At 36.1% G+C, this 18,690-nt stretch overlaps 2 protein-coding genes across 5 annotated transcripts in view; both read left to right on the top strand.

Annotated features, from left to right (window-relative positions):
• The window catches only part of LOC101747179 (proton-coupled amino acid transporter-like protein pathetic), a 45,809-nt gene extending 40,029 nt beyond the window's left edge, over positions 1-5,780 (top strand). For both annotated transcript variants that reach the window (XM_038014812.2, XM_012691974.4), the window contains exons 8-10: positions 2,111-2,323; positions 3,108-3,277; positions 3,925-5,780. In XM_038014812.2, coding sequence (XP_037870740.1) covers positions 2,111-2,323; positions 3,108-3,277; positions 3,925-4,208 — 667 coding nt within the window. In that variant the 3' untranslated portion in view covers positions 4,209-5,780. The remainder of the gene's footprint in view (positions 1-2,110; positions 2,324-3,107; positions 3,278-3,924) is intronic.
• A 157-nt stretch (positions 5,781-5,937) lies between these two features.
• Positions 5,938-18,690, top strand: part of LOC101744593 (proton-coupled amino acid transporter-like protein pathetic) — a 65,308-nt gene continuing 52,555 nt past the window's right edge. Inside the window, exons 1-2 of one of the 3 annotated variants that reach the window (XM_062671704.1) lie at positions 5,938-6,666; positions 7,064-7,200. The gene's annotated coding sequence lies outside the window, so the exon portion shown is untranslated. Of the gene's footprint in view, positions 6,667-7,063; positions 7,201-16,013; positions 16,359-18,690 lie in introns of those variants that run through there. The other 2 variants (XM_038014815.2, XM_038014813.2) reach the window with 2 other exon arrangements.

Raw genomic sequence — 18,690 nt, forward strand, 5'->3', positions numbered from 1 at the left:
GTTTCACCAGGACAGGTGGGCGAGCAAAGGCTCAGCCAAGAGGGGTGGGATTTGCTAACAACTGCCCGAGCGCCTCCGAAGGAGACCTAACAACTCAAGAGCAATTGTTTCGCGAATGAATCTACTACCGGATCGGAATCGCGACCCGCTGAGAAGATCCGGCGAGAAACTCAGCGGGCTGATGCATGGGTTAGGTTGCACGTCGACCTCTTTGTCGAGTTCGACGAGTACGGTTACCGGGGTCCCTAAGCCTGCCCCTAGTATTAGAGCTGAAGGCATCTAATGCAAAGGTTATTGGATCTGATGGATCCGTAAGGACGTGTCTAGGGCGTCGACGGTGACTGGCTCCTGCATGATCAGGATTCGGGGAGTAGTCAGCGGCGGCAACGATAAGGCGATTATCATGACGCATAGCCTTATCGAAGTATCGTTCCGACGCTGACTTCATGTATTTCCGAATTGATTCGAGGCCCAGGTCGTCGTGTAGGTCAACGTTCCTCACGAACCACGGAGCCCCGACAGCTAACCTGCAAAAGCGGGATTGTAGGGATTGGAGGGTGTCTATGTGTGTGCGGGCCGCGTGAGCGAACACCACACTCGCGTAAGTCATGACGGGCCTTATGCAAGTTTTGTAAAGTGTCACCTTGTTCCGAAGGGACATTTTACTCCGCTTACAGATCATGGGGTAGAGTCTACCGAGAATAAACGCGGCACGGTCACGGACTGATTTTATATGTGGGCGGAATGTCATCGATGCATCCAGGGTAACGCCCAGGTACTTGACCTTCCTGGCCCAGGGTATGGGTTGTCTAAAGAGAGTAATCGGGGGTGTGAGATTCCTCCTCCTAATCCGGGAGGAAATCCGTGTGGAGCTTCCCCTCTGAAATAGCACCGCAGTACTTTTCGCTGGGTTGATGTCTATGCGCCATTTTCGGAACCACTGTCCTAGGGCTAGGGCTGCGCTCTGAAGCTTCTTCGCGATTAGGGACTTAATAATGTATACCGCGAGCAGGTTTTATGCATGAATTAGCATGCGAATGTGAACTAAAGAGCAAGGTTCTAATTCTATTGCAATTCACGTGACATTATACCAAGGTCGGGTCATGATGCATTCCGAATACAAAGTCTGAAAAAAATGTTTGTTTTTTAGTTAACAATGACAACAAAGGTAATAGTTACATACATTTCTCACTTACTTATAAACTTCTTCACTTTTCAAACTCTTAGCCATGAGCTTTTGACTTCATTGTATAACGGACCAACAGGTCAACATTATATTATATATTACTAGCTGACCCGGCAAACGTTTTTTTGCCATATATAAGATTTTTAGGGAATTTCTAGTGTAGAACAAAAAAAATAACAAAACCTCATTCAACCACATAATGCTTTATTTTAAGAAAAAAAAACTGTCCAAAAAAAAAAAAAAAAAAGTTATGGGTGAACAACCCTTATCACTTAGGGGTATGAAAAATAGATAGTAGCCGATTCTCAGACCTACTGAACATGCATATAAAATTTCATAAAAATCGGTCAAACCGTTTCAGAGGAGTATGGTTAACTAACATTGTGACACAAGAATTTTATATATAATATAATGCAAAAATCTGTTCATTACGGTGGAATCGACAGATAGGAATAAATAACATTAAAATAAACTAAAACTAAAAAAAAATTCTGTTGGTTTCATGAGTCGTAGACAAAATTAATATTTAAAAGTGGTTTTAATACAAAACCAAGATTTAGTATTTTCTATCTCTATATAAGTCAGTGTCAGTCAAGTATATAAGTCAAGTCAGTGTAAGAAATTTGTAAATAAAAAAATACAGGTAATCAAATTGGATACCTACTTCTATTTAAAAATTACATAAACCTTTTGGTAATTTAACGTCATTATGGATAATTCGTTATGCATTGGCATATGTCTTATGGACCCAAACGAAGACAAATATGAATACCATTCATCTTGAGATGAAGCTTCAATTGTGTTGTTAAATCGGCGATTCGATCCAGAATTCAACTTCGAGACAGTAAAAGAGAGGAACAATAAAATTTTATCACGTTTTTTTTATCATGTATATTTTTTCAATTCCCTTTGTTTTCATTACAGTACAGTGGTGTTCGCTATGGAAGGTATCGGCGTCGTGATGCCAATTGAAAACGAAATGGCAAAACCGCAGCATTTCCTCGGATGTCCAGGAGTTTTGAATGTGGCGATGACTGTTGTAGTTACTCTATACGGATTAGTCGGACTCTTTGGGTACATGACATTTGGGGATACTGTTCATGGTAGTGTAACCTTAAATCTGCCCAAAGATGACGTGTAAGTTGAGACGACTTGTACATTTTTGTTTTCTTCTTCTTCTCCTTCTTCTTAAATCACTAAATGATCAATCATATGAAATACAAAAAACTCTGCTTTACACTATTTCGGTCGGTTGCTGTTTTAGTAAGATATAAAATGACCACTTTGTTCTAGAATTATATTTGAATTAATGCTGTGAACATGTCTATCTGCTATATATAACTATACTCCAACTCCTATTGTATCTTCCCTAATATAACTCCTCTAGAATATATCTATATGTAATTTATATATCAGCTGTTTCAATCCCGCTCTTGCTTATAACTCTTACTTTTTATGAAACTCAATTTATTCTAAGTTCCTATTTTTTTTAATGTACTTTGTTGCCACTGAATTTGGGATATAATAATTTATTTATTTGTAAATTTATATAATTTTTTAAACTCTATATTTCGCTATAAGTGCTTAAAGGTTTGCTCATGTTTGAATTAAGCACGTTATTAGACATAATATCTCTTTATTCGTACATTATTTAATATACATTTTTTCTGATTCTAAAAATATTTCTTAGTAATATGCAGTTATAGGTAGATGATTTCACAGCCCACCTGATTAATAAATAATGATAAACTGTTTACCGCAGTCCATAGACATCAAAACGAAATACCATTAATCTTCTTGAGATATGATGTCAATGTACTAATTGTATTCATTCAAATGATGAGCTATCCTTGAAAATCTTAGGCTTTCTAACAACACAACTACAATGAAAATTAATTAAAAAATCTCATAAAAATTTCAGTCTAGCGCAGGCCGCAAAAATCCTAATGGCTCTAGCTATACTATTCACGTATAGCTTGCAGCTGTATGTGCCAATGGAAATGATCTGGAGACAATTGAAAGACAAGATAACCGTGAGGTATCATAACATCACTCAAATTGCTATTCGAACTGCGGCAGTTGTAGGTTCTGGTAAGCTTTTTTTCGTAATTATTAAAATGTGAATAGTTTTTTTTTTATTGCTTAGACGGGTGGATGAACTCACAGCCCACCTGGTGTTAAGTGGTTACTGGAGCCCATAGACATTGAAATGCGCTGCATCACCTTTCAAGCCGAAACGCATTACTGCTTCGCGGCAGAATAATAGGCGAGGTGATGGTACCTACCCGTGCGGACTCACAAGAGGTCCTACCACCAGTAAATGGCGAGGTGGTGGTACCTACCTCTGCGGACTCACAAGAGGTCCTACCACCAGTATCTTTAGTATTAGTTTCAAGTGTCTTCACGAACTATTATTTTTTGCGTTTTCGCAAAGTCGCCAACATAAATTGGACTAATTTTACTTAACCGCTCACTCCTGGCTGCACTGCCACCTAGGGTGACCTAGGCATAGTGGATGGACGGGATAGCTATTTCATCACGTGTTAAAACGATTTAAGGAATGATGAAATGGTTGTTCCATTCATCAAATCGAAATGCTTAATTACTTCACGTCTGAAATAGTTCGACTGGTAAGAACTTATACAAGCACCCAATACATGCCATTACTGACTAGACAAATACGTTTCGCAGACCAATATTTAAACAACAATAACTTACTATTTTCGAAATATTCGCAGTGATACTTGCCGCTGCCATTCCAAATTTAGAACTGGTCATCAACCTGTGCGGCGCCATCTTCCTGTCAACTCTTGGCCTGCTTACTCCAGCCATCGTTGACACCGTACACAACTGGGACAGAGGGCTCGGATTCTTCTACTGGAAACTGTTTAAAAACATATTTATAGCAATGATCTCTTTATTAGCCTTCTTCGCTGGTACTTTCATAGCCATTCAAGACATGGTAAACAAAATTTCAGCAGACCCGGTATTGGAAAAGCATCTTAATACGACTAGATCTTAATTCAAAATAGCCGAAGCTAACATAGCGTTGATTACAAGAAAAATATGTTTTTCGCTTTGGAAGGAAAAATACTCTTGATGCTTGAGACCTTCGAACCACTGCCAATACATCATGCGAACCTTAAATAATCTGTCAAAGCAACATTGTGCTTTTAAATAATGACGTAATAAATAGGTTAAATTGAACGATACTGACCAGTGTTAGCTTTAAGTATTTTTAAGCAAACTTGTTGATTGAATGAATATTTAAGCAGCACTCTCCTATAAGGATGCAATGCTTAAAAGTATAAGAGCTTAGTGGTAGAAAATGTTAGTACAAATTATTTTTATTTTAATGATTTTGATAACAATTACATGAGTTTTTTTTCTACTAATGGATTAAAAATCTTTTTTTTTTTATGATATGATTATTTATGATACAAAACTCTAACGTGATTGTGGTTATATAGTTCATTTAGAAGCTATTCAAAATTATGTTGATTCCGATAAATACATAAATATATGTTTATTTATTGTAAATAGGTTGAACATGAACAACGAAAAGAATATTAGGACAATGGAAATAGCTTACAAAATATAAGAACGGAGTGTTCATGGATATAACTAGAAAATTTCTGTGAATTTATCAAATGGGTTTTCTTGTTGAATCACGGCATACACCTTTATTTTTTTTCAGCAATTACTCATCCTTGTACATATTGATTTAAAATCCTTAGAACGTGGTCTGTGTTGAGGTGCAGTCGATAACAATAACAGGCTGTTGTTCAGTCATGGGAAATTCATGTGAGATTTCTAGAAATGTCTTTTTTACGAATAGATTTTTTCTTGTTTAATACTACTCGCCGATAGATGCCGCTACTTTATTATTTTTAAATGTTCATAGTTTGATATGAGTTAAAACAGCAAAAATAGCGGTATTTTAGAAACAAAACTATTACGATATATATAATTATGTATATGTATATAGCTTCATATTTTTGGACGTTTCTTCTAATCAAATCCATATTTTCTGCTAGAGCCGTAATCCAAATGATAATACTCGTATGACATCCTCGAACGCTCGATCTATATTTCCATGTCATACTTTTCACAGTAACAACTTAAGGAGCGAGGAATCATGTCAGGTCGAATTGATCGAACCCTTATCACACTTCAGAATGTTTACGGTACTGTTTCTAGATATTAGGATTAATTCAGATGTAAAACACGCAAAATAACTCAAGATTTTCGCAACAAAAATGCTTAATATGAATTTTGATATTGTTACACCGATAATAGTAACGCCATCTATCGCCGAATAGTCGAACGAATATTGATGGATCTAGTAGCGTCTAGAATGCTCGAGAAGTACAGCGCCATCTATTGTCAGATAGCGGAAACACACAATACTCGACTTTTGTGGAATATTCTCGACGATGCTAGGGATTTCGTCTCGACTTTAAAAGCGTTGCAGAGATAGAGTACTCGAAGTGAAACAGCGAACGGATCACCTGAAGCGAAGCGGTAGAAGAGAATTGAGAATTTTAAAGTATTTGTGAAGTGTTTTAAGTGCTGAATACAGTTTTTAGTTGTACTTTGGTTGAACATTTATTTATCCCGAACCCCTATGCGTAACAATATTTTTTCTTCAGGAACAAGCATAAGTTCTGAAGGAGGAGAAGAAAATACGTCTTCACATACTATGCGATAGCTGTGTTTGAGACAGCGAAAGATAATTATTTACTGCTCAGAGTATACATTTTCAGCTCTAAGAAAATTAAGAATATCTGTGAAAATACCGTTTGGATTGTATCGTGTGAATGTTCTTTTTACAATTCAATATCTACAACGTAAATGCGTCACTCGCCTTGAGATATAAGTTCGAAGGTCTCAAGTATAGTTACAACGGCTGCCTCACCCTTCAAACCGAAACGCATTACTGCTTCACGGCAGAAATAGGCAGGGTGGTTGTACCTACCCGTGGGAACTCACAAGAGATCTTACCACCATTAATTACGCAAATTATAATTTTACGGATTTGATTAGAAGTCTAGTGATTAGAAAAATTGGTACTCGCCTGCGGGATTCGAACATCGGTACATCGCTACACACGAATGCACCGAACATCTTATCTTTTAGGCCACGAGATACAGACTACGATCGGGAATTGAACCTGGACTCAGAGGAACAATAGTCCGGATGAATTGATAGAACAATGAGACAGATTAGTAATAAGGAAGAAGACCACATCTATATCTAGACGCCTAAAGTGAGAGTTTTCACCGCGTCCTTGACCGGTAGCCATAATCAATATAACCATATTGTATAGGAATCAGGTTTTGAAATAAGGTCTACTGATAAGACCTTGTCAGATCACGATACTCGCAAACGTAGTGTCGCTCAGTCGGATCTGAAGAGTCGGATTATAGTGACTTGTCTTTATTAAATGTAAAACTTTATTGAACGTGAATTTTGTGCAGGTTCGTAAATTATTTAATTTACATTTTTTTTAAAGCTTATGGCATAGGGACATTACTGTTGAACTTATTCACGAATATTATTTATGTCGATATTTTATTCGGGGTTTTAATTATTGGGTATTTTTCTTATTTTACAATCCGCACACTATTGATAGTAATCAGATTTATTTAATTGAAATAAATAATTTTAATACTTGACTTACGGATATTTGTATCAGTACGAATATTAACTTCAGTTCTTAATAGTTGGAACTTACAGAAAAGCAAATACTTTACTAATTTATTATTTTTGTACATTGTGGCTTACTTTCAAACATCGCTTTGAGCCAAATAACTTAGAAATAATATTTTTATCTTCAAGAAAGATCTATTTTCATTAATAATTATGTGTTTTCAGTAATTTAGTTGCTATTAAAGATGAGAGCCTAGTTTAAAAGCGTGAAAGACGATATGTGTAAGAGGGACGATATGTGAGCCAAGAAATGGTATATGATAGAGAAGTGTGGAAGAGGAAAACATTTGCGCCGACGCCAGGTGAGCGGGAAACGGGTAGGAGAATGATGATAAATTTTATGGGTTTGTGTATAACTTTCTAGGAAAATGTCTCAAGATTAAAACTGTTGTTCTTAGATCGATTGAGAAATGATGTATAATAGATAAGGAAATCTTTGTTATCCTTTTGCACTTCAAAGATAAATTGTGACGTATAGAATACTAATTCTGACTTTTTTTCTCGATAAGCGATTACTCAGTTAAAAATAATGCTAAGCTGAGAGCTGCTTCAATAGAACTATTGAATTCAATAGACTTCGATTTAAAATATCTTGTGAACATTTCTAATCGTTCGATTTCAAGGTGCAGTTTCAAAATTCGCGTCAGATAAATCTTTTATCAATAGGCTAAATCGAAAACGACGTCGATTCTTTGATTTGGCACAAATTAGAATATGGAACTGTGAATACGATACTAGAAGCTGACGATACTCAATCTATCGCTGAGCCAACAGTAACTTTTAATGTTAGCATCTAAACTATCTGTATCTAAGCAGTTTTGTAGACAAAGACCTAATATAACTTAACCCTTGTTTAAGACTGTTTTTGTGCTTTTCGTGTTTCACGTTTCATTGAAAAAGTCTTGTACTGAAATTTATAGTTTGCTTTATTTGAAATTTATAGTAGACGGAACGTTTGTATGTTATATGAATATATAAGTAGTTCAGATGCTAGGAATGATTTTTTGAGTTGAATTGTAAAAAGAACATTCACACGATACAATCCAAACGGTATTTTCACAGATATTCTTAATTTTCTTAGAGCTGAAAATGTATACTCTGAGCAGTAAATAATTATCTTTCGCTGTCTCAAACACAGCTATCGCATAGTATGTGAAGACGTATTTTCTTCTCCTCCTTCAGAACTTATGCTTGTTCCTGAAGAAAAAATATTGTTACGCATAGGGGTTCGGGATAAATAAATGTTCAACCAAAGTACAACTAAAAACTGTATTCAGCACTTAAAACACTTCACAAATACTTTAAAATTCTCAATTCTCTTCTACCGCTTCGCTTCAGGTGATCCGTTCGCTGTTTCACTTCGAGTACTCTATCTCTGCAACGCTTTTAAAGTCGAGACGAAATCCCTAGCATCGTCGAGAATATTCCACAAAAGTCGAGTATTGTGTGTTTCCGCTATCTGACAATAGATGGCGCTGTACTTCTCGAGCATTCTAGACGCTACTAGATCCATCAATATTCGTTCGACTATTCGGCGATAGATGGCGTTACTATTATCGGTGTAACAATATCAAAATTCATATTAAGCATTTTTGTTGCGAAAATCTTGAGTTATTTTGCGTGTTTTACATCTGAATTAATCCTAATATCTAGAAACAGTACCGTAAACATTCTGAAGTGTGATAAGGGTTCGATCAATTCGACCTGACATGATTCCTCGCTCCTTAAGTTGTTACTGTGAAAAGTATGACATGGAAATATAGATCGAGCGTTCGAGGATGTCATACGAGTATTATCATTTGGATTACGGCTCTAGCAGAAAATATGGATTTGATTAGAAGAAACGTCCAAAAATATGAAGCTACTAGAACATTAAGCCTTTCTTTTTGAACAAAAACGTTTGAAAAAGAAAAAACAAAGCACTTAGGTCTCAAACCGTATTACTCCTTCAAGTCTCCACACTATATTCACAATTTTGTCTATTTCAATTTATAAGATAGGACAATGTTCGAGTCTCGTATTGCCTGTATAAAATATTTCATGAATTCAACAAAAATAAAAATAATGTTGAAAAATGTCAAGCATCTACTCTAAGACCAATTTTGAGCTTTATGTATGCTTTGAGAAGCAAGGCCATCTTTATTTGTCAGTTTTCTTTATATATTAAATTACCTTACCTTTCATAGTTTATGGCTTATTCTTGTCGGAGAAAGGCGAACTCACAGTAGGCTATACGATGTGCTTCTGTGTGTTTGTTTGTGCAATGTATGGTTTGTTTCTTTAACATCAATTAGCATGACATTGAAAGAAAACTAAAAACGCAGGTTTTCTTTTCAAATATTAAACCAATTTCTTTTTTACCACTTGTTTTGTTTAGTCTTTTGACAATAAAAAAACCTTAACAACTTAAATACTTACTTTGTGATATCGAATCAAATTATAATATAATTTTTCATGCATAAATATATATGATAAAGAGCGTGCAGTGGCTTAGATCTATAACATATGCGATATTTAAAAAAAGTTACAAATTATTCCCCGTCGGATTGTTACAATTCACATAAACACGTCATTATTTTATACACTTAATTAAAGTACAATTTATATTAGTTACTAATATCAAAACATTAGTTTCTTAGAACAAGATAGATAAATATAAGTTTAGCTAATACAATTTTTTGGAGTACATTTATGTGTTTTCTACAATTTGTTTTCCTAATTTGATTTCTAGTTAGTAAGAAAAATCAATTCAATATTAATTACGATGTTCTAATATACAGATTATATCATATAAGAAAATTTGTGTTAATGTTTCTTTCCGGTAAAAGAATGAAACGGTTTCCAATTAAACGAAAGAAGTTTTTTTTTTTACTTTAAATAACACATTAGTGCTTTAACACAAAAAGTAAAAAAAAACTATAATTTAAACTCAATATTCGGCTATATTCAAATAATATGTAGAGGCAAACTTGTCAAATGTTTGTTACTGATTTAGAAAAGTTTTAATTGGTGAATTATGTGATTGCTTATGTAAGTGTTTATTTTATATCAAGTAGGTATCACAATCCTACCGATTTGTGACATAAAACAATCGGTTGAAAAGAATCGGTTGGCACTACGACAGTGTCGTGGATAGGACAGGCGTCACACAAAACAATTGACACCTAATACTCCAAGGCTAGTGACGTCATTCACGCGGTTCTTTTTACGGGTTCCCTTGAAACAATTGACACAGAAAAAAATGCCTAAATTCATACGAAAAGCGAAAGTGACCTTAGCCGTAAGATAAAATAAAAACGAAGCTTGAAATGTGATATGTAAGTTAGTAACGGTTTGAAAAACAATTATTTGACGGGACCTTACCACGACGTTTAGATGAGTTATCGATATGGTGGGTTTGATGTAAGTGCCAAGAACTGCTTTAGATAGAATCCTGCGGGTCAGATGATAAACGCAGATCTACTTTCTTCTTTTTAATTTTATCTTTTTTCTGGTCCCTTTTTGGGAGTTACCACACAAATTGACGGCTGGCCCCGGCAAATACATTTAAGTTATCGGTAGTAATCTCGTTAAAATTAAAAGTCGTGATAAGGACCCGTTAAAAATGCTATTGTATTATTTAAGTAACAGCGAAAGTTTAAAGCAAGTAGTAATTTGATTTTTTTTATTAAAAATTGTGAAATAAAATGTTTTTTTTTTAATTGTTTTTTTTTCGTACCTATATTTTAATTAATTTAATATGTTTTTTTTTCATAAAGATTATGGCTTTGGTGATTTCTTTCAAATTGAAATATTCGAATTTTTGTGATAAACTTCCAATTTTAACTGAGGCTAAAAATTATATAATTCTATCTGTATACATAATTATATTATCATCTTCCTCTTAAAAGTAAAATCCTAACCAGGATAAACAGTCCTTGTAAAGTAGGTACTCCTTTTTTTAAGCAAGATCTATTTATTGTCAATCAGAAATATTAAGACGAAACGATTACAAAAAAAATAATTTAATGAAATAATTTGTTTATTTTAATTCATTATTTGGATGTAAAAATCAGCAGCGATTTCCGTTGTCGTGGCCTAAAAGATAAAGCACCCGGTACTCATATCAAACCAAGCGACTATATCGGGGTTCAATCCCACGCGCAGGTACCACCATCCTGCCTTTTTCTGACTCAAAGCAGTTGTTACACACTCTGGTTGGGAGAACGGGACACCCACAGTATGCAATAGACTTGGACTTCATGCCTCAAGAGTGGTAATCACAATGACATTGTCTACGCTGTCTTTTAGAAAAAAACTTATTTGTATGGAATCCAAAGAATTTTGGATTAAGCTTTACAATATTGAAAATAAACTGTTTTTTATTTATTTATCCAATACCTAAAAAATGTTTTAAACGAAAAGTATACTTAATGAATTTATAAGCTTTAATTTTATTTTCATTCGTCCAAAGTCAATTCGAACGTTTCCATAACCCACCTTTAGTTTCGCGATTTAAGTGAAAGTTTTTAAAACGCCTCATTTATTTTTATGACTCTCTTAAGATACGCAAAAAAATATTTAAGACATAAATTTCTGAAAGTCTTCAAGAGTAAAGATTTAAAGTATAAATTTAAAATTCTGAGACCTCAATTAATGTTAAAATTTAATGGCCCAATTGACTAGAAACATTGAAGCGTAAAACAAGATTCTCAGGCTATTGGCTATAGGCCAGGCTATATCAGCCTCAGGCTCAGGCTCAGGCTATATTTGGTAGAGATTCTGCTGGATGAAAATAGCTCCAAATCAAACCTATAAAGAATAAGTAGCATAACGGATTAGATGCCCAGTGTACACCTATCGAGTTCTTTTTTTCCCTACCTATGCTGATATCCTTGAGAGGCTGTTTCAGCTTCTCCTTGACGTGTAGGTGAGCTCCCGGGGCTCAAACCGGGAGTGTTGCTAACACTAGCCCAGCAAAAGCAGTATATGGGTCAATTTACTCGCCGAGCCCTTCATCGCAGGCGACGAGTTCGGCGAGAACGGTGATCGATACTTGAGTTACCTAAAAGCACCGTCAATGGATCGGGAGGATCCGTAATGACGTGTTTAAGGCGACGTCGACTGTTTACAATTCGGTCCACAGGATCGGGTATGTAATTCCCAGCGTCCACGACAAGAGGGTTCTCATGTCATGCCACCTTCTCGAAGTGGTGCCATGATGCCGACTGTAAATACTTACTGACTGAGTCAAGCTCCAGGTCATCATAGAGATCGCCTATAGAGTAATATGATTACGTAATTGCTTAAATTAGCCTGGCATCTACACATTATTGAAAACAAACACAATATATTCCACAATTAAGGAAAAACCCGCAATTTTTTTTTTATAGTTTAGATAATTGGACGAGCTTGGTTGGTGTTAAGTGGTTACCGGAGCCCATAGACATTAACAACGTAAATGCCGCCACCGACCTCGAGACATGAGTATTGAGATCTCACTTTTAACAGCACATCGGCTGTCCTACCCTTCAAACCAAGACGCATTACTGCTTCACGGCAGAAATAGGCAGGACGCTGGTACCTACCCATGCGGACTCACAAGTCGTCCTACCATCAGTAAAAATTTGCAATAATTATAAGATTTACCAATTTGAGTTGTCGATAAAGTGCTATGTTCAGAAGAGGCGCTCGTGTTATCAGGTGTATTGCCACGCGCGCTACTTACAAAGCAAGGCAAAAAAGAGCTGCTTCATATTCAAAAGATTAAGATTCATCGTCATCAGCTAACAGACGACAAATTTTGGATGTAGGTCTCTTCGAAATAACACCAGCAAGCCCGGTCTTCGATTCTTCTCATCTATTTCTTGCCCAATCCAAATAGAAATTGCTAAAGTACTAAACAAAACTTGGCATCACTTGTCAACCCAACCATAACTAGTTCTCGCCGACATTTAACTAAGAAGGAATAAAACACAAAATCATCATCGCCGGTACACAGGCCAGACCCCAAATTCTTTAAAAATCTTTAGTTCTGGGAAATCGGGATAGCAATCGAGGGTTAAGTTAAGCAATTAGATGAGGCATCGAGGGACAATGGGCAGTTTTCTCGTAAAACACATGCAGCATCCAAGAAGGCCGTACAATGTTAGGGATAGCAATATCAACATTAATTTGACCCTGTTCTCAATGACACAAAGTTTTGCTAGTAGCAGAGTCAAAGTAAAATGACTTTTACTATTATAGTCATTACGACATTTACAAAACAATTACAATATACGTAACAGCCGTTCTTGGCTACAATAAAGTGAGGTGAATGTAACCTAGATGTGTACGTCTCTTTATTTTATTATTTTTAATTTCGCTGGTAGACTTGATGGTGGATTAAAATTCATCGCTACGTATTTTTTTAGCTGTTTGTAATAATAATTGATTACGTAAAACCACAGGCACGACAATGTGAATGCCGTCTCAAATAATGAGACGCGGTCGGACTTCAATCATGTTGCAATACGGTTATCTCATATCTAAAACAGGAAGGCATTACTGCATTGTGGTAAGGCATGATGATGGTATCCACCCGTATAAGCTCACTACGTTGTACCACTAGCACAGATGCTATACCTTTTATACCTTACTTTACGCTCTTAAACGCAAAGCCGCCGTCCCCCTAAACATGTCTTGTCGGATCCCCAGGATTCACTCTCTGTGCTTTTAGGACCCTCAAGCACCGGTCACCGTCCTCGTCGAACTCATCGATTGCGACGAAGAGTTCGACGAGCGAACTAACCCATAGACACAGCCCACTGAGTTTCTCGCCGGATCTTCTCAGTGGGTAACACGATTCCGATCCGGTGGTAGATTCTGCGAAGCACTGCTCTTGCTAGGGCTAGTGTTAGAAAATTCTCTCAGGTTAAGCCCGTGAGCTCAACTACCTGTCAGGGCGTATCTGGAATATCCGTTGAGGCTACGAGCGAATGAATAGGGAAAAAAACACATAAAATTTTGTAATTGGCTGTAAATCATTACATTCCGATACAATTACTGAATGAATGTATTACATTAAAGTAAATATTTTTGTTCAAAATTTACAGACCACAAATAAATATATCTAACCACCAAGCCAGGCGACATGTTGTAATTTACCGACCACAGCAATCGAATAACTAACTTGAACAATAAATAACATTGCGCACGTATTTGTAAATAGCAGCATAACATAATGCAACCAAAGCCGGCGGATAGGACAAAGCAAGGTATGCTCGTGAAGGTCAAACGAAAGGGACAATTTGTATGCAATAGTTTTTGAATAGCTAACAGCAGCCGTTGTAACTATACTGAGACCTTAGAACTGATATCTCAAGGTGGGTGGCGCATTTACGTCGTAGATGTCCATGGGCTCCAGTAACCACTTAACACCGCGTGGGTTGTAAGCTCGTCCATCTAAGCAATAAAAAAAGTTGTAATATCTCGAACCGATTTTTTTTTTTTTTATTGCCTTTGTAGGCAGACGAGCATACGGCCCACCTGATGGTAAGTGGTCACCGTCGCTCATGGACGTCAGCAATGCCAGGGGCAGAGCCAAGCCGCTGCCTACCATAAAATCCCTGATATTTAAATCATTCAGCAGCTGTATTTGACTTTGCAATGTACTTTTTATTTTGACAAGGGCTTTAACGACACTTACGTAAACAGCTTTCTCGTTTACAAGCGTGAGCTAATAAATAATTTTACTCACGGCAATGGTGTTTTTTTTTTTTTTTAGAATTGATGCTCAAACGAATTCGAAGCCTGTCGAGTGTCAATCGGTTACCAGAATTCCACGATACAAACGTGAATGTAAACATTTTCCTTAACACGCGATATTGAACTCTAAAGGCATTACAAGACTATCCTTATAAACGCAAACGCTTGACTGCTTACGCCAGAAATGTGCAGGAGACTTTACATTGGAAATGACCTGCGATCAGTTAAGTACATATTAGAGGCGACATTTAGCAGCATAAGAAGATCCAATTAGGCTGTAGTCGAGCTCATATACTCACCAAGAGCTACAGCTTTTTTTTCTTTCCATTATGTCTATATTTTATTTAACAGAAAATACGCAAATATAAATTGGTTTTGGCTTTGTAGATTATACACACTAGTGATTACGTCACACATCATACTGCACTGCGGAAGTACTGCCCTATAAATAATAGGTTGCAAGAAATTGTTGAGTTATTTCATAAAACAGATAAGATTGCTACTACTATATATTTACTTCTGTTTTGAGCATAGCTGATAGGAAACATTGTGCACGGAATGTTCACGGAAAGTAGTTACTAATACCATAACGTGACTGAGGCTTCGTCATTGTGTCTCAAAATGAGTAATGGCATTCACTTATGATGTCTGGGGAATTCACAGTGTCGAATACTTTTATTTATTTATTTATTTATTATTCCTTACATGGGTGGACGAGCTCACAGCCCACCCGGTCTTAAGTGGTTACTGGAGCCCATAGACATCTACAACGGAAATGCGCCACCCACCTTGAGATATAAGTTCTAAGGTCTCAAGTATAGTTACAACGGCTACCGCACCCTTCAAACCGAAACGCATTACTGCTTCACGGCAGAAATAGGCAGGGTGGTGGTACCTACACGTGCGGACTCACAAGAGGTCCTAACACCAATAAAAACGTACCTCTTACCACCAGTACGTAGGTATTTTAGATTAGTTTTATTGCAACCGACAGCAGACAAGAAAACAAGCAGTGGTAGGTTGTTACTGTTATCTATGGGTGCGGGCAATAGCAAGGGCATCGCATGCACCATCCGCTTAAATATTTTAGTTCTAGATTAGATACATAGCGACGATGAAGTTTTCGTTTTTCATTTTTTAGTTATAAGACTTTTTGTTGTTTCGCAAAATAAAGAAATGTATACAAAAACTAAATAGGTTTTTTTTTTATTGCTTAAATGGGTGGACGAGCTCACAGCCCACCTGGTGTTAAGTGGTTACTGGAGCCCATAGACATCCACAACGTAAATGCGCCACCCACCTTGAGATACAAGTTCTAAGGTCTCAAGTATAGTTACAACGGCTGCCCCACCCTTCAAACCGAAACACATTACTGCTTCACGGCAGAAATAGGCAGGGTGGTGGTACCAACCCGCGCGGACTCACAAGAGGTCCTACCACCAGTAATAAGGATTACGCGAAACCGTTACAGCGTTCCACGTCTTCGTGTAAAACGAATGGCTAAATGAAATAAACAACAGAACACGTAATTCACAAACCGAGGTTGAATGATTTATCATTACGAATGTAAATCATTATACAACAAATGTCGTTAAAGCCTCAATGTTTCGAACCTGAACGTGGCGTATGCACGTCTTGGCGGGAAAAGTGGCCATTTTGAAACAATCGAATTTCGAATGCAATTTTGTTGCGTTGGTGTTTTCTTTTTTTATGTGCTGTGATTGAAAGTGCAAAGGTATGTTCGTCTTTATTATGATTATTATATTATTGATTTTTATATTTCATTTTACATCAGTCACTAAATAAATCGTAAATTAATTTTTTTACGACCATTAATCCGCACTATGCCATCTTTTGTAATTGCAACAAAAATAAGCGTTAATAAAGCCATCGTGAAATAATTTACAATTTATTCTGTAACAAATGTAAAATGAAATTTAAAAAAATCAATATAATTCTAAATGAGGAATGGACTGGGCTGAAGTTAATGGTTTTATTAATGATTACATCTGACGATAACTTAATTGGATTTTAAATAAGAGTTTTCTCGTGATCTTTATGCGTTGTATTTATATCTATACTAATATTATAAAGAGGAAAGATTTGTTTGTTTGTTTGTTTCGAATAGGCTCCGAAACTACTGGACCGATTTGAAAAATTCTTTTTCCATTAGAAGCCGACATTGTCCCTGATGAACATAGGCTACTTTTTTATTTATTTTTTTTATTTTTGTTTTTTTGTTTCATGTGTGTTTTAATGTTTCCGAAGCGAAGCGAGGGCGGGTCGCTAGTTGGCTATAAAGTAGACGGGATACATATTATTATGTATATAGATGCAACTGGCGCCATTTTATTTAGTTTTTTTAATTATTATTTGCATGTCTTGGTGTTTCTAGTTTTTATTTCAGCAATTCCTAGTTTGTTAACAGTGTATCTTCTGATATTCTAAAAAAATGATCCTGATATATTTTAATTTATTGATAGGTATTGCGTTTTAGTGAAATCATATTTCGTAAGCATTTAATAACTTCATGATAAATGCCATAACTGTCTTTTTAATAACTTCATATTTCAACGTGAGAATGTAACTAAAGTATTGATGCAGCAGAAGTTGTTTATGGATGATTTGGGTGACGGTTGTGTTTTTACAATACAATAAAGAAAATATACAGTGAAAAATTAAATCAAGGTTATTAGACGTATTGTTAAAATTATATTTTTTTTATGATCATCCGATTTCAACTTACATTACAAAGTTTTAGCGCATTCAGCCGGTCAGTTTAAAAGCAATTAAAAAATTCTATACGAAAACAGACAAACATACGCACACACACATACGAGAGAGCGAGCTATAAAAACGTGAACAAGAATAGTGAGTTCATATTTTCTGGTAATGTCTCTAAAATTTCAACAATCTACGCATATTTTATGTTTTTTTTTTATTGCTTAGGTGGGTGGACGAGCTCACAGCCCACCTGATGTTAAGTGGTTACTGGAACCCATAGACATCCACGACGTAAATGCGCCACCCACCTTGAGATATAAGTTCTAAGGTCTCAAGTATAGTTACAACGGCTGCCCCACCCTTCAAACCGAAACGCATTACTGCTTCACGGCAGAAATAGGCAGGGCGGTGGTACCTACCCACGCGGACTCACAAGAGGTAATACCACCAGTAATTACGCAAATTATAATTTTGCGGGTTTCATTTTTATTACACGATGTTATTCCTTCACCGTGGAAGTTAATCGTGAACATTTGTTGAGTACGTATTTCATTAGAAAAATTGGTACCTGCCTGGGATTCGAACACCGGTGCATCGCTCAACACGAATGCACCGGACGTCTTATCCCTTAGGCCAAGATGACTTCATTATGTACAAATATTTAAATAAATTGCTTAATGCGTGTACGCTTTAGCCCGTCTTTATCTGTGAAATCGGCATGTTCGTGTTCATGAATCGTGTTAATGGCATTGAAGCAATGAATATTCCTGCAAACAGCACACAAACGGTACACGGAGTAGTTTTGGCGTCATAATAATAATAAATATTTAACAGTAATTATTGATTTAATTCCAAGAAAAATTAATACACCCAGTAATAAACCTGGAGCTATGGCTTAAGCGGTAAGTCCGATTATGCCAAGAACGTTTTGAGGGTTCTTTCGGAAATGCGACTAAAAATCATGTAGGTGGTGTTTGGATGTAAAGAGTAGAGGACAGGAGAATGACACAAAAAAGATTCTAAGGGTCGAAGTGTCTGGAAATTTTTAGCCCAGCCCCAATAGATTTCATGATACTTTTTTTTACTAGATACACGTAATTTTAGCACGATAAGACAAACAAAAAAATCGAAGGAAAAGAAAAGGTGTACAACAAAACTGTTTATTATAAATAAATTTAAATCGTCAAAACACAAGTGTTACATTGTAATATTGAAATACGTATACATATTATTTTCATTTATGAATATAATAAAATTAATATGTACATTGCTGTGGCGCATCGATGCCAAGTTTTCCACTCGAGAATCCATTCACCCCGACGTTACCAATGTCAATTTATATA

The sequence above is a fragment of the Bombyx mori genome, chromosome 13 (genome assembly GCF_030269925.1).
Source record: "Bombyx mori chromosome 13, ASM3026992v2".
Classification (NCBI taxonomy): domain Eukaryota; kingdom Metazoa; phylum Arthropoda; class Insecta; order Lepidoptera; family Bombycidae; genus Bombyx; species Bombyx mori.